This window comes from Parus major, chromosome 2, assembly GCF_001522545.3.
Source record: "Parus major isolate Abel chromosome 2, Parus_major1.1, whole genome shotgun sequence".
Taxonomy (NCBI): Eukaryota; Metazoa; Chordata; class Aves; order Passeriformes; family Paridae; genus Parus; species Parus major.
The window spans coordinates 2,993,845-3,008,725 of record NC_031769.1 but is presented as its reverse complement, the minus strand read 5'-3'; the positions used below and the strand labels follow the sequence as shown (position 1 = coordinate 3,008,725).

General features: G+C 41.0%; 1 protein-coding gene across 10 annotated transcripts in view; it reads left to right on the top strand.

The window, feature by feature from the left end:
- ADCYAP1R1 (ADCYAP receptor type I) overlaps nucleotides 1-14,881 on the top strand; it is a 141,945-nt gene that overhangs the window by 104,294 nt on the left and 22,770 nt on the right. For all 10 annotated transcript variants that reach the window (XM_015619634.1, XM_015619633.1, XM_015619631.1 and 7 more), the window contains exons 9-13: nucleotides 313-410; nucleotides 868-1,000; nucleotides 3,111-3,264; nucleotides 8,370-8,430; nucleotides 13,331-13,400. In XM_015619634.1, coding sequence (XP_015475120.1) covers nucleotides 313-410; nucleotides 868-1,000; nucleotides 3,111-3,264; nucleotides 8,370-8,430; nucleotides 13,331-13,400 — 516 coding nt within the window. The remainder of the gene's footprint in view (nucleotides 1-312; nucleotides 411-867; nucleotides 1,001-3,110; nucleotides 3,265-8,369; nucleotides 8,431-13,330; nucleotides 13,401-14,881) is intronic.

Here is a 14,881-nt window from a genome sequence, read left to right as displayed (position 1 = left end):
TCATGTGAACAGCAGTTTTAGAATGTATAAATAAGTGTATAATGTAAACAATAAGTGGCTTCTGTGAAATCATATTGGTTCATTATCCAGAGGTCATTAGCTCCTGCATAGAGATCTTTATAAAAAATAAATGTATGGATAGGCTTTGTTAGGCCCAGCCACAGAGCAGAGCTTGATGTACGGTGAGATCTCAGAGGAAGTGAGGAGAAACCAGGCTGTCCAAGAGACAAACCCTGCCTCTGGTTCCCCAGCAGGCTGGCAGGTGTGTGGCTGCTGATGAACCCTTTAACCCTGTGGTTTTTGCCTCCCAAGGATTACTACTATCTCTCGGTGAAGGCGCTGTACACGGTGGGATACAGCACCTCCCTGGTTTCCCTCACCACTGCCATGGTCATCCTGTGTCGCTTCAGGTGAGTGGGGACATGAGCAGGGAGCTGTCCAGTCCCTGGAGGAAGGAAACTGGAGCTCAGCTACCCCAAACAGAGTTAAAGGTTTTATCTCACCAGAGGTAGAATAAGAAGGGGGAAATCCTTTAGCTGAGTTGTTCCCCCAGCTTGGACACACTCCAGAAGTCACATTTCAGCCCAGTGTAGATGCAGCAGGACAAGCTGTGGTCTGGTTTATGAAACTTCACAAGCTGCATTGGGCTCATTCTGTTGCCTATTTGATGTTTCTCTGCATCCTTTTTACAAGAAAATCCCCACATCCTCCTCTTTCTCAGGTTTAGGGTCAGTACTAACACTGTTTTGGCTTAGATGTTGCTGTGGTCAAGTGTGTTCAGGATCAGTGTGACATTTCTATGAAATAAAACTCTTTTCTTCTATATTTCTCTTTTTTTTTTCCCCTCCCTTCCTCTTTCCACTCCAGGAAGCTTCACTGCACTCGGAATTTCATCCACATGAACCTTTTTGTCTCATTCATCCTCCGTGCAATATCTGTGTTCATTAAGGATGGGGTTCTTTATGCTGAGCAGGATGGAAACCACTGTTTTATCTCCACGGTGAGTCAAACTGAAACCAAATCCTTCTCCTTTACTTTTCTTCAGCACAAGACAACAAAAAGCAGTGGGGCAGGCAGCAGTCTGTGGAGTTTCATGAGCCAAGGAGTTATTAGGGGGAAAGGTGGTTGGTGTTTAACTTCCCTCCCAGTTCACAGCCAGACTGGGTGTTCCATCTCGTGATGCCACCAGTGTCCTTCAGAACAAACCCACAGGTTTTATTTTCTGCCCTGATTGTTCCTCCCTCTCCCAGATCTGCTCAGTGGTCGGTGGGATGAGAGCAGACACAAGAAATTTCCTTCCTCTGAAGGTCTGATTTTTCTCCAGAGCCTCATTTGTTCTGGATGTCAGGCAGAGCCATGTGTAAACAGGGTGACCATGCAGACACAGAGAATGCACCTGATGGTCACAGTCTCAGAAAATCATCAGCATTTCCCACATCTTTGTCTCTAAAATATATAGTTTCATGCAGAGAGCTCTTTCACTGATGCATTTAGCGTTTATTATGTGTAATTCCCAATTCCTTTCATATTTAAGGCTAGTATTTGTTATAAATCAGCTCACTGGGTGTAATTATGATAGAATTACAAACTGAGCTCTCCTTTATCTATCCAGTTATGAGCTAAATTCCCTGTGAGTCACTTCCACAAGGCAAGTGCAGCTGTGTAGTTTCTTAGTCAGCCTTTTCTTTGTCATTGCAACTAGTTTTTGCTCTCAGTTCTTCTCCACAAGAAAGCTGAAGCCATGTCAGGTCTGTAGTTTCTTCCTGCCACTCTTCAAATGGTGGCATCTTTCTCTTTGTTTGGAAACAAAGTCTTTCCAAAGCACAAAAATAAGTTAAAATCAGCCATTTTATAACCAGATCTGCAGCCTAGGTAGATCTTCCATGAAGAAACTCAAGATCTGATGTTTTAAACATTTTAATGGTAGATTTGGCCCAGAGGATGAAGTCAAAGTGGGAGATAATCACTGCCTCCAGCAGGAGCTTCCATTTTATACACAGATTCTGCTCGGATTTGTTGGAAAATCCTACTTTTGTAGGACTAATTGTGTCTCACTAGGGCACAGCAATGGCAAGACCAGTGTGTCCTACTCTCACAGGGCAGAGCTTGCCACATTAGGTCTTAGTCACAGAGTCATTTAGGGTGAAAAAAACCCTCTAAAATTGAGTCCAACTGTTCCCAAGCACCACCAAATCCACCACTAAGCCACATTTCCACATCTTTTAAACACCTCCTTGCAGGGTGACTCCACCACTGGCCTGGACACTGTTCCAGTGATTGATGACCCTCTCAGGAAAGAAATTTTCCTTCATATCCAACTTAATCCTCCCCTGATGCAATTTAAGCCAATTTCCTCTTGTCCTAGGATGTGTTTCTTTGGAGAAGAGACTGACCTTGTTACCACCTCCTGCCAGGGAGTTGTAGAGAGCAATATTGTCCTCCCCAAGTCCCCTTTTCTCAAGCCTAAACAAGATCAGTTCCTTTTTAAGAAATTCCTATATTTTCTTTAATTTAATTTCTAGTTTACATTTTTCTTTAGCTTGCTCCTTCCCCCTCCTGCCCATGAACGAAAGCTACCATTATTTTTTCACATCTGATCACTCACATTTCCTCATATTTACTTCCATTTTCTGTCCCTGAGTGACAACACTGATGATGATGGCAAGGAAGTGCAATTCCCAGCTGCACACAGGAGGGTTCATCCTTTCAGATCCCGCTCTCAGGGCTTTCCACAGCCATCCTGCCATTTCACATCCTTCTCTGGGTTTCTCGGTACACAGCTGGATCCTTTTCTTCCCTGCATTTAATCCTGGAAGGGGGCTAAGTCCAGCAATCGGTGCTCACAGGGGCTGTGAGCCCTCAGCAATACAGATCATGCTCAAGCTGCTCTGAAATCCTCCTTGACCACTTCCCACTGGTAAAATTGGCTTCTTCCCCATCCAGGCTTTGCTGTCTAAATGATACCTGACATTCTTCACATTTGTTAAAACCTTTACCATTAAAACCAGCCCCATCTCTTCCCACTGAGAGATTTGGAGAGGTTGAAAACGTTTAATTCTGTTAGGCCGAAGCAGTGGGGAAATAACTTGGTTCTTCTCGACCCTCTGCAGGTGGAATGCAAAGCAGTGATGGTGTTTTTTCACTACTGTGTCATGTCCAACTACTTCTGGCTGTTCATCGAGGGGTTGTACCTCTTCACCTTGTTGGTGGAAACCTTCTTCCCAGAGAGGAGATATTTCTACTGGTACACGATCATCGGCTGGGGTACGTGGTCCTTCCTGTCTCAAACGTGTCTGGCTGTCTGTAACTTTTTAGAAAAAAATATTTTCCATTTCTTTTTTCTCTTCTTTGATTCTGCTGCACTTCTTCTGTACTTTTTATCCACTCCTGGATTTCTCAGTCTCCTCTGAGCTGAGCTGATTCCCTCATGGGGAATCCCATTTATCACAGTCCTCCAGGTCAGGACAAAAACTCTGAAGCCTTTTAGGATCTTGTTTCTCGTGTTTATTGGGATGTTATCACCAAACTTGGCAGGTCTCTCCAGACTTTCTGCACAGTTTAATTCACTGAAATCTGGCTCATTTTCTTCTGATGGTACAGAATGGCCTTGTGGCTCACTTTGTGTTTGAAAGCACAAAACGGTCCCGAACTACGAAATTCTTTTATCTTTATACTTATTCTTATCCAATTAACCATAGACATGTATATTATTTTCCTTAATGACCCAATGACCCAACACCTGTGTGCTGCACTGTGGCATTTTCTATCCAATCACTCACTATTACCCAAAAACCTCTAGAAGAAGAACGTGAAGAAGAAAGAAGAAGGAAAAGAGACAGCACCCTAAATCCTCCATCGTGTTTTCTGTTCTCTAAACTTAAACTGTAAACTAACTTTTTCACCCAGTGACTTAAGAAACTCTCTAATCTACACACTCACACTTTTAGCTTTTCTATCTAACTTTAACAGTTGTTTTCATGTATCAACATGAAAACATGCCCATGAATTTAATTTTATATGAAATTCAGTGTTTTTCTGGATCTCAGAGTTAACTATCAGAGACAAGGGCACACACTCTGTGTCTCAGACTCCAGCACTGTGCAAGATGACTCCACAAACCATGCATGGCATATCCACACCAGTTTTTTTTTTATTATATTATTATATATTACTATTATTATATATTACTATTATTATATATTACTATTACTACAATATTACTATTATTATAATTATTTTAGTATACATTAATTTTAATATTTTAATTAATTAATATTATTAATAATAGTTAATGATTATTATTTAAACTATAATTTTAGTCTTGGTGCAGAAGTACCGCTGCAGGCCAAACTGTGCTGTGATTTTGTGTGTGAACAGAGTTGCACTGAAGTCCAGAGGACATCTCTTGCAGAGGTGTAATCTACAACAGAAAATTGCCTCCTACAAGATAAGATCTTAACATCAACTTCTTCAGCTTAATCAAATCTGCAAGGCTAAGTCCAGTCCATTTTCTAAGGCTTCATTTGTGCCTTTCTCCCAGATAATAACTAAATTGGAAATGTATCCAAAGGATATTCACATCTGCTTTTCCTACTTGAATGGGAAATAAAAACTTGCACTGGGAAGAAACAAGATTTATTTCAGAAAAGCCAGTTAAATGGTGATAGCCATGGCAATTATTTTTCATTCTGGCCTTCTGGATATAAATTGATTCCTGTGACATGTTAATGTAAGTAATTCTTTGCAGAGGTTTTTTTGCAGAACTCAGATGGTGAATGCAGAAGAATACAGTAATTTAAAATGTTCCTTGAAAGGTTAAACTTGATTTTTATATTTATAGACACTTCTGAAATAATTCTGTATATTCATATGTAAAGTCTACACACAAACCCCATGATTTAAACTACTCTCCTTTGAAAAAACATCCTTAGGTAGCCTGAACCTTCAAGAAATCAACAGATAATTTTGTTTTTTCCCTCCTGAAGCTGCACACAAACCAAAATTTTCATCTCCTCTGGCAAAGCCTCCCTACAGTAGGGAGAAAAAATGTTTGTAGAAGATACAGAGGTAGAAAAGGTATAAAAGAGAAAGAAGTGATCAAATAACCATAAACAATCTGTGTCATAAAAAGGCTGTTGGAAATGGATGGTTACTGGGAAAGGCTTTTGGAAAGGAAACTGTTGGAAAGGGTGCTCAGGGTTCCTTTTGAACCACACAGACGTATAATCACATTATAGTTGAGGTAAAAGTGGGTTTCCAAGAAGAAATTGGGGTTTATGTACATGAAAATCTGATCTTTTTTTTTAGAAAAAAAAGCAATGTAAAATTACAAATTGTAAAATCTTTGTAATCTGAACATAAATCAGAGGTTGAGTTCCTTTAATTAAGTTTGCAAAATTTTCATATTTGTGGATTTGTCTGGATGTGTGAATACTGAAAACGAGCAGGTAGTAACTGACTTCAATATTTTTTAATCAGTCCTTGTAATGAATGAACTGGACAGATGGATTTATTCTGTAATGTAACCTCAAAATATTTAGTTTTCAGTTGTGTTCAATTTATAGACTTCACAGAATTCCAGAATGGTTTGGGTTTGAAGGGACATTAAGGATCATCCATTCTACCCCGTGCCGTGGGCAGGGACACCTCCCACTATCCCAAGCTTCTCCAAGCTCCATCCAGCCTGGCCTTGGGCACTTCCAGGGATCCAGGGGCAGCCACAGCTTCTCTGAGAATTCCATCACAGCCTCTCACCACCCTCACAGCCAAGAATTCCTTCCCAATATCCCATCCATCCCTTCCCTCTGGCAGTGGGAGCCATTCCCTGTGTCCTGTCCCTCCATCCCTTGTCCCCAGTCCCTCTCCAGCTCTCCTGGAGCCCCTCCAGACCCTGCAAGGGGCTCTGAGCTCTCCCTGGATCCTTCTCCAGGGGAACATTCCCAGCTCTCCCAGCCTGGCTCTGGAGCAGAGGGGCTCCAGCCCCTGGAGCATCTTTGTGGCCTCCTCTGGATTCATTTCATCAGCTCCATGTCCAGCTTGTGTTGGTGGGAACAACACTCAGATCACTTCAGATTCAAAACAGCATCAATAATATCCATTAAAAACTCTCCAGATTTGGATGGTTTTGGTTTATTTGGTTATTATTTTCTCATCTCCTGTGTGTTTCAGGACTCGCAGTTCCCCTGACCTGATGGGAGCAATTGGCGATTTCAAAGCCAACAGAGCCACTTCCAGACTCTGGATTCAATCCCTGGAGGAACAAAAGCTCGGGGCTGGTGGGGAGGGAGCTGCAGTGAGGCAGAGGGAAACAAGAGCTCAGCACTTTGCAGCATCTGGATGTTGATCTGTTCCTTCAAATGTGCTGAGACGTCGGCGTCCTCACCTGCGGGGATTCATCAGAGCCACACACGGCTCTGTTGATCCAGGCAGTTCTTTCTTCCCAAACCTGCAATGTGCTGGTGAATTCTCTGGATGCTCTGCTGCCTTCCTGAGCTCTCTGCCAATGCCTGCTCCCACCTCAGGGCAGCACAAGTCAGCAGGAATAAATCTCAGCCTTCAGGGCTTGTTTTCTAATGTTCCTCAGAAGCTGAAAAGGAGGCGATGGAGAGAAATAAATCTTTTGATGTAGAGAGAAGTGGTGTGAGTATATGTACATTCATAGGGCAGATGGTTCAAAACTCCAAGCTGATCTGAAATGTGGGGCTTTAAAATGTACTGTTATGACACATTTAGTTTAAATTCTGAATTCCTGCACATTTTACAGATTTGGAACGCTATTCATAGCATCAAAATTTATATAGAGGAAATTAAATACATGAGACCCCTGTTTTATGGAGTCATATAATGGTTTGGATTATAGAGGAAACTAAATACATGAGACCCCTGTTTTATGGAATCATATAATGGTTTGGATTGGAAGAGACCTTAAAATTCATCTCGTTCCCACCCCCTTCCCTGGGCCCTTTCCACCATCCCCGGTTGCTCCAAGCCTCACCCAGCCCAACCTTGGACACTTCCAAGGATGGGACATTCACTGCTTCCCTGGACAAATATTTGGTATTTCAAGGTTAGTTCAATAAAATTAAAATTAAAGTTTGATATTTAAAAATTAATTTTAACTCTTTTAAGGGCAAAAAGGCTTTTCTCTATGTATTCACCTGTGAGAAAAGCAGACTTCAACTGAAATTAAATATGCATGACTTCTTCTCCCCAAAGCCTGTCATTTCATCTCTTTATATCATTTTCCTTTCAAATTGTTCTCTGTGTGGTTGTTTAAAGGAGGAGGGCTCCATCAGTCACCCAGGTCTAACAGGGATATTTTTATTCCTGATGGTGGGAATATGATTAGACAGAGACTCGTCTAAGTGGGTTCAAACGACTGACTAATTAATGTGACATCAACACAGCCTTGCAAAATGTATTAAATATAATTGTTCCTGTCAACTCACCACAGTCTTGTTCACTGCTGGGAGCTGGGCTTATCAAGGTCCTTTTTTGTTTGCTTTTTAGCACTTTATTTTTCCAGTGGTGCCTGAAAAGATGTCAGCAGTTTCTTAGTCAAAGATTTTATTTACCATACAGGGGAGATCCAACTTACCCAGGGTTGTCTTGCATAAATGAATTATTTTATAAAAATATTTCCACTGAAAAAAAAATTAAAAATCACACTTCTAGGGTTTTCAGAAAGGAAAATAAATTCAGGTTTTTCAATGGGTTCTTATTGTTTTAATTAAATTTACATTTTGTATGCATTTTTTGAAAGTGAAGAAATGTCTGAAATAGGAATTAAATCCTTATTCCAGTATTCTCTTTTTGGAATCTGTTGTTTTGTTTTGGTACTTTCTTAATGAAAAAAAATTGTAAGCAGAGGAAACTTCTCGTCTGTGGATTTGTTTTGGTTGAATAAGTAAAGAAAAACTGGTTATTTACACAGTAACAGAGAAAATGCAACATATGCAAATCATTTACAACAAAACCACAGAAAAATCCACAGACTCCAATAGTGCCATTCCAGCTCAACATCTGGCACTGCAATTCTTGCATGTTTCCAGTAGCTCTAGACACAGATGTGGTTGATTCTGTTCTGTCCAGACTTTGTTTTATCCTTCATGCAACAAGATGCAGTAAAACACTGAGCAATAATGACCTGGCACAGCATCATCCTTCCCTGGTACCAGTTTTGCTGCTACAATCTGCCCCCTGACTGAGAGGGATGTTTCTGGAGCTCTGAATTAACTCAATAAATTGCATTATCCCATGCACAAGTGCTGTTAGGAGACAAAAGCTCAGTGGAGAGGTTGCAGAAGTGCTCCTTGCTGAACATCAAGCGTGTCTGGACTGTTAATGTGTCACTCTCTTGTCCTCTGCAGGTACCCCAACAATCTGTGTCACTGTCTGGGCAGTGCTGAGGCTTCACTTCGATGACACTGGGTAGGTTTTGCTGGGTGGGAAATGATTCCAGCTGCATCCAGCACCGTGGCAAGGGTGCAACAGGAATGTGGTGACTGGAGGGCACAGAACCACAGAGTGAAAGAATCCTTTAGGTTGGGAAAGAGCTCCAAGGTCACCGAGTCCAACCTGTGGCTGTGTCACACAGCCCTGAGCACTGAGTGCCACATCCAACAACAGAATTTCAGTCACAGAATGACTGGGTTGGGAGAGACCTCCAAGATCATCGAGTCCAACCCAGCCCCAACACCTCAACCAGACCCTGGCACCGAGTGCCACATCCAGTCTTTTGTTAAACACATCCAGGGATGGTGACTCCACCACCTCCCCAGGCAGAACATTCCAGTACTTTATTATTCTTTCCTTTTTCCTAATGTCCAACCTGTATTTCCCTTGGCACAGCTTGAGGCTGTGACCTCTCGTTCTGTCAGTGCTGCCTGGAGAAAGAGACCGGCCCCAGCTGCCCACAGCCACCTTTCAGGGGGTTGTCCAGACCTTCCTTGGACACCTCCAGGGGTGGGGACTCCAAACCTCCCCGGGCAGCCCCATCCAAAGTTCAAAAACCCTTTCAAAATTCTTCTTGAATTCTTCCAGCCTGAACCTCCTGTGGCACAGCTTGAGGCCATTTCCTCTTGTTCTATTTTCTCCTTTCATTTCTGACACCCATTTGTGGACAAACATCATTTAGGTCCAGAGTTCAACTACTTTTCTGTTCATAGAGTTACAGTTTGATATCTGTCATTGCACTGGGGAATTCCTAAAGGAAGATTGAGGCATCAAACTTGTAAACCTGACCCCATTCCCTGCTCCATTTAATTACTGGAGTCCAGGATATGATTTGTATCATCTTACAAGAGCTGTGAGTGGAATCCTTTGTAATTCTCTGCTTCTTTCCCACTGATTGTGGGGGAAGATAAAGGTGATGAAATCAGCTGTAGAAATTTTTGGAGATAAATCTAGGACAGTGAAGGAAATCTGCACAAGGCATTGTTGAGCTTTGATTTACCAGGGCAATTAAGAGTTTAGTTTCCCACTGAGGAGGGTTTTCCATGAATTTTGCAGGGGAGATTAATCAGGATGAGACAGAAATCCACATTCTGTCATCTGTGTGGAAAAAAAAAAAATCATAAAGTGTTCAAAAGAGGAGATCCTTCCCAAATTGTGTCTTTTGGTAGAGAAAAAAGGCTGCAAATATCCAGTTCTAAAGGATATGAATGAAAAGCTGCTCCCAGAGCTGGACCTGCGTGTTTTGGCAGTCAGTATCTGCTCTGATAGAGCAGCAGGTGTGGCAGCTAGGAATGGATGTGTATTTATGTCCTGAAATACAAACCTGACCATGATTTTTCATGAGAACTGTATTTAAACCTGGAGAAATGTTAGAAAGAATGAGGCAGACTGAGTAAAATTCCAAAAATCAGTCAGTGGTTCTTTGAAAACACAGAACTGAGGGAAAGGCACTTCATACCAAAATCCCATTTCCAAGTCACTGAGGCTTATGCTTTAATTTTGCTGAATACTGGAGATATCTGGATGCAAAATTTCCACAAAACTCATTGTTCTGTCAGGTTTGCTCCATCCTAGTTCTTTCAGACTCTCTCTGGAAAGCAAATAAAGCCTTTCCTCCACTGGGAATGCCAGTGCTGTGACCCAATGTTCTATTTTGACATTAAGACAAATTAAATAATTTACTTCCATGCAAAACAAGCCAGAAACCCCTGTTGTGTCATTATTAGGATTACAGCACTGGCCCTGAAAGCTCTAATTTCTCTTACAAGTCCAATCAACCCTTGCATTTTTGCAGGTAGGGAGAATGTCTCTCAGAAGGAAAATGAAGAAATTTAAAAAAACAAACAAAAAAAACAGCCAAAAACATTCCTTTTATTTAGAGAAACTATTTAGCATGCAAGATATTTAGAAAGGTTCCATCTGAGAGTCTCAGTGGTTACTTTTTAAAAATCAGCAAGCATTGTTCTGGGAGTGGGGGAGAAGCCAGCGTGAGCCTGAAAACCTTGTGGAAATTACTGAACTGGAAAACCACAGTGGCAAGGGCTGGAAATACAGGTTTGGAGTCTGAGTCCCCTCCTGCCTGATCCTTATAAAACTGGCACAGCTCCCTCAACTTCAGCTCCTGACTCCCATCCCTGCAAGTGACAGGAGATAAATTCAGCTCTCTGTTGATCCAGAGCTCTGCTCCTGATTTAAGTGGAGTTATTCCATTCGTGCACCCAAGATCCGACTTTGGCCTCTGCAAATGTGAATCACATCCCTTCCCCAACCCCCTGGCTCCCTTCCCTTCATCCATCCTGGAAAAGAATAATTTCCTTTCATCCTGCCTGTCTGATCTGCACTGTGGGGGAGCATTTGACAGAAATTAGGGAGCTTCTTTCCATAGTACAGAAAATTCCAAACGTTCTGTTGTGCATTCCCACTTTTTTATCTGAGGAGGAGATGGTGGTTCCTTCCCCCACATCAATCTTGTAGGTGCCACAGGGACTGGACATCCTTGAAAGTCCTTGGAAAAAAACAAACCTCTGTGTGAGCTTGATCAGATCCATTGTTGACACCTGCAAGGTGGAAGTTTGGAATGGAGCTCACTGGGGACATGCCCTGTAAAAACAGAGAATAAAAATAAAATAAATAAAAACTAAGTAGAATAAAAGGTCTAAGAAGAGGGGAAGAAAAAAGCAGAGAGGTCTAAGAATAAGAATTTGTAGGGGATACATGTGTAGAGCACACATTTAAAATAGCTCAGTGGGAGAAAAACAAACCCAAAACAACCTCCAAGGCTCTCTTTGTCCCAACCACATCCAGGGATAATTAACTGTTGTTAAGTTAATTAACTCTGTTAAGTTAACAGAGGGCTGTTGGTCTCTACAATCCAGGTAATTACAATCACAAGTGGATTCCTATCCCTGTGATTCCTGATTCCTACACAGACAAATTGTCATACAGCAATATCTATAAATTAAATCTAATATTAAAGCTAAATTAATATGAGAGTTTGCCCAGATTTTTCCAACATTGGTCAACTCACTAAAGACTTTCAGGGCAGCTTTAATGTCCATCATAAGGAGGCTGAGCTCTGCAGATAATGGGTAATTTTCAGTAGACAGCACCTAATTTATAAATGTATACAAAGAATTGAAAAGATAATTGGTGATTTTAGGTCCATACCACTGCTGATCACTGACAAAAGCCTGATTTCCAGACTGTGGGTGAAGGGTTCCTTCTGAGCATTTATTCCCTTTCAAATATTTTAAGTTGGGCACTTAAAGGGAGATAACTAGGAAATATTAATTTGCACTTGAAAATCTCAGTCATCAGCCCTTTAGATTTTGGGTGATTTCAGGTCTCCATGCTGTGCAAACAGATGCAAAACGACATAATTTTGTGTAAATTTGACAAACCACTATCTAAATTTTCTCAATTCTCACCTGCTGCACCACACACATCTTTATACTTGGTTTTATGGGAATGCAGTAAATTATCGTTCATCTGAAATGAATAAATGTTGTTCAGATGAAAATAAGGAATATTGCTCAACTGAAAATCTAAATTAACTGACATTTCTAAACCAGGCATCACTTGGCCATTTGGGATTTCTCTCAGACACACTTTGATGATGGGATTTTGGCCCTTCCTCCTCACTTTTACACATATATATAGTTTTGTTTAAAGATTTTCACTTTTCCCCCAGATGCTACCACACAACCATTTAAATGACACCCAAATTGCATTAAACTCTCACGAGACCAGCAGTGTTTTATTCCTGGATGTTCTTCCCAATTGTTTTTTTTGGCATTTGACAAATGCACCATGACAGCCTCTGCTGGGACTTTGGCTCTTTTCCCTGTGGGAAGGAAAAATTCCTTCTCAGAACTGCAGGTACAAAGTAGACAGATTTCTGTGATTTTGTACTTTCTAGGGAGAAAATCAGGGAAACAAAGTGGAGACAAATGGAAGAAAAAATTTTATCTGGATGATTCTCTATGACTTAAAATAGTCATGAAGACATTTCTCAGTAATAAATAGTAGTCATTATAATAACGTAACAGGGACTGGAAAATAAGATCCTTTTCATTATTATTGGTATTATTTTATAGCTCTAAAAATGTATGTTAGCATTAAAACCCTCTATGAATATAAGTCATATATTTGAATGTCCAAGTGCAGCTGTGTGAAACAAACTTCTGCATAATCCTTTGGTGATTTCAGAGGAAGATTTTAAACTCTGGGGTAGAAATGTCATTTTATTTATGATTACTCACTAGCAACAGCTTAACAGCTGACTCTAACTGTTGCCCAGTATTTGGTCCTTCTCAAATGAATCCTGAATAGGACTTGCAACCTAATGACTGGAAAATTATTCCTATTGTGAATACATCCGGGATCCTGGTGTGCTGGAAATGTGTAAAATTCCTTGTGTCAGGGTCAGAAACCCACATTCATATCTGTTAACCCTGGAAAAATAAGTGAGACATGAAACTTCGGAATAATGTTAAAAAAACCCCATCCTTTGAAGTATTTCACTTTTTTTTTTGTTTCTTTTTTTTAAGGGTCAACTTTACAATCTATTATAGAGACAGAAACACACTTGAAGGGCTTTTCCAAAATCTCTAACCTGTTTAATAGGAAGCACCATTGAAACTGCCACAAAAATACTTATTTTACTTCCAAACGATTGGGGAAAAGCTGTAAAAGAAAGCTGCAATAAGCCAAACTAAAGAAATATCACTTTGAACTCTAAATAATTTAGGTTTGAAACCAGTCTCCCACATTCTGCCCCTTTAAAAACAGTTGGAAGTTCATCAATTTCATTGTTATGTCTTGTTTTTTTTCCCCCTTCTCTTTCCCCATCCCACTCTTTCCTTACCAACTGCAGCTGCTGGGACATGAATGACAACACTGCCTTGTGGTGGGTGATCAAGGGCCCCGTGGTTGGGTCAATCATGGTGAGTAGTGCCTGGAGAAGACACTTCCTCCTCTCTCCTGAGGGAAAAAAAACAATTTAAACATCTTCTAATACTTTACAAGCTGTGCTGCATCCCTGTTTTTGGACTGCTGGAAAAATTCTCTAAATTTCCATCGTTGGCCACCCACAAAGCCAAGGAATTTCATTATTAAGAGGGATTAATACAAATTAAACAATGGAGCACTGCCTGCAAGCAAAGGAGTTATTCAGATGCGTAAAACACAGACACAAGCACCAGAATTAAAACTCCAGAGCACGTGGAACATTTCTCTGGGGCTGGTAGAGGTGTCATGGGATGTGTGGAAAATCTGGGCCAACTGGGGTGGCAGCTGAAGGCCAAGTGGGGCAATCCAGGGCATCTAAAAGCACAGTAAATGTCAGGGATCAGGGAAATGCACTCTGTTTAACTTCACAGCTACATTAATTTATCTCAGATTTAAAATAGCACTTGGTCATAGTGCTGGATGCTAAATTGTCAGCAAGGTGTCTGAGCTCTAATTGATGGAACTCTTGGATTTAGCTCAAATTTTGTCAGATGCCTGCACATGGAGGACTGAGAGCTTCTAAAGTGCCCAGTTTGGGTTTCACAGGATGGCTAAAATTGGAAAAGGTCCCTGGAAGTCATTTAGTCCAACCTCCCTGTTTCAGTAGGATCCCCTAGAACATATAATTCAGGATTATATGCAGATGGATTTTGAATATCTGAAGAGAAGGAGATATTCTGGTGCTCCAAATAATATGAGGGTTTTAAAATGCTGTTGGGCTCCTACATTTAGGAAAATAAATTGAACCCCTGGACAATATGGTCAGTGGCACCTGAAAATCTTTTGGGCTTGCCACATGCCAGTGTCTCATTCTGGGCACCCTAAGTTGTTCTCCACTCTCCATGGAGAGAATTAAGGAGGTTTAGAGTGACTTTTGTAGGAATTGAGACTTCCAGCTCACAGGTAACCAATAAAGCAGGGGTTTATCAGGTTTGGTGTTTCTCCTTTGAAATCTTTGGACAGCTCTGTGAAGAATTCTTAGTTAAATGAAAGGAAATTCAGCCAATTTCAGCACCAAAACAGAGGGGGTTCAATGATCCAAGGTTTTTGTCCATGTGTGAATTTCTGTGAATTTTTTCATGCTTTACAGGCACGTTCTATGAAGGATCATGTTCTGCTTGGGGGATCAGTTAAACCTGGTTTCTTTCGAAGGCATTAAAGGAACAAACATAAAGCAAGGGACTACTGGGCTTCTCCATCCCTTTGTAGTTCTCAGATCAGACAGAAACTGCTGGCAAAATGCTCATGTTCAATTTCTGCTCCCCCTAAAGGAGTATAAGATCTTGTAATGGACCAACTTAAATTTCCACTCTCCTGGCTTTAAGAAACAATAGACTTGTTGGCCAAATCTCAAGCCAAAGCACTGAAATACACTAATTTTATCATTCTCCAAGTTTTAAAACCGATGGAAACTGTT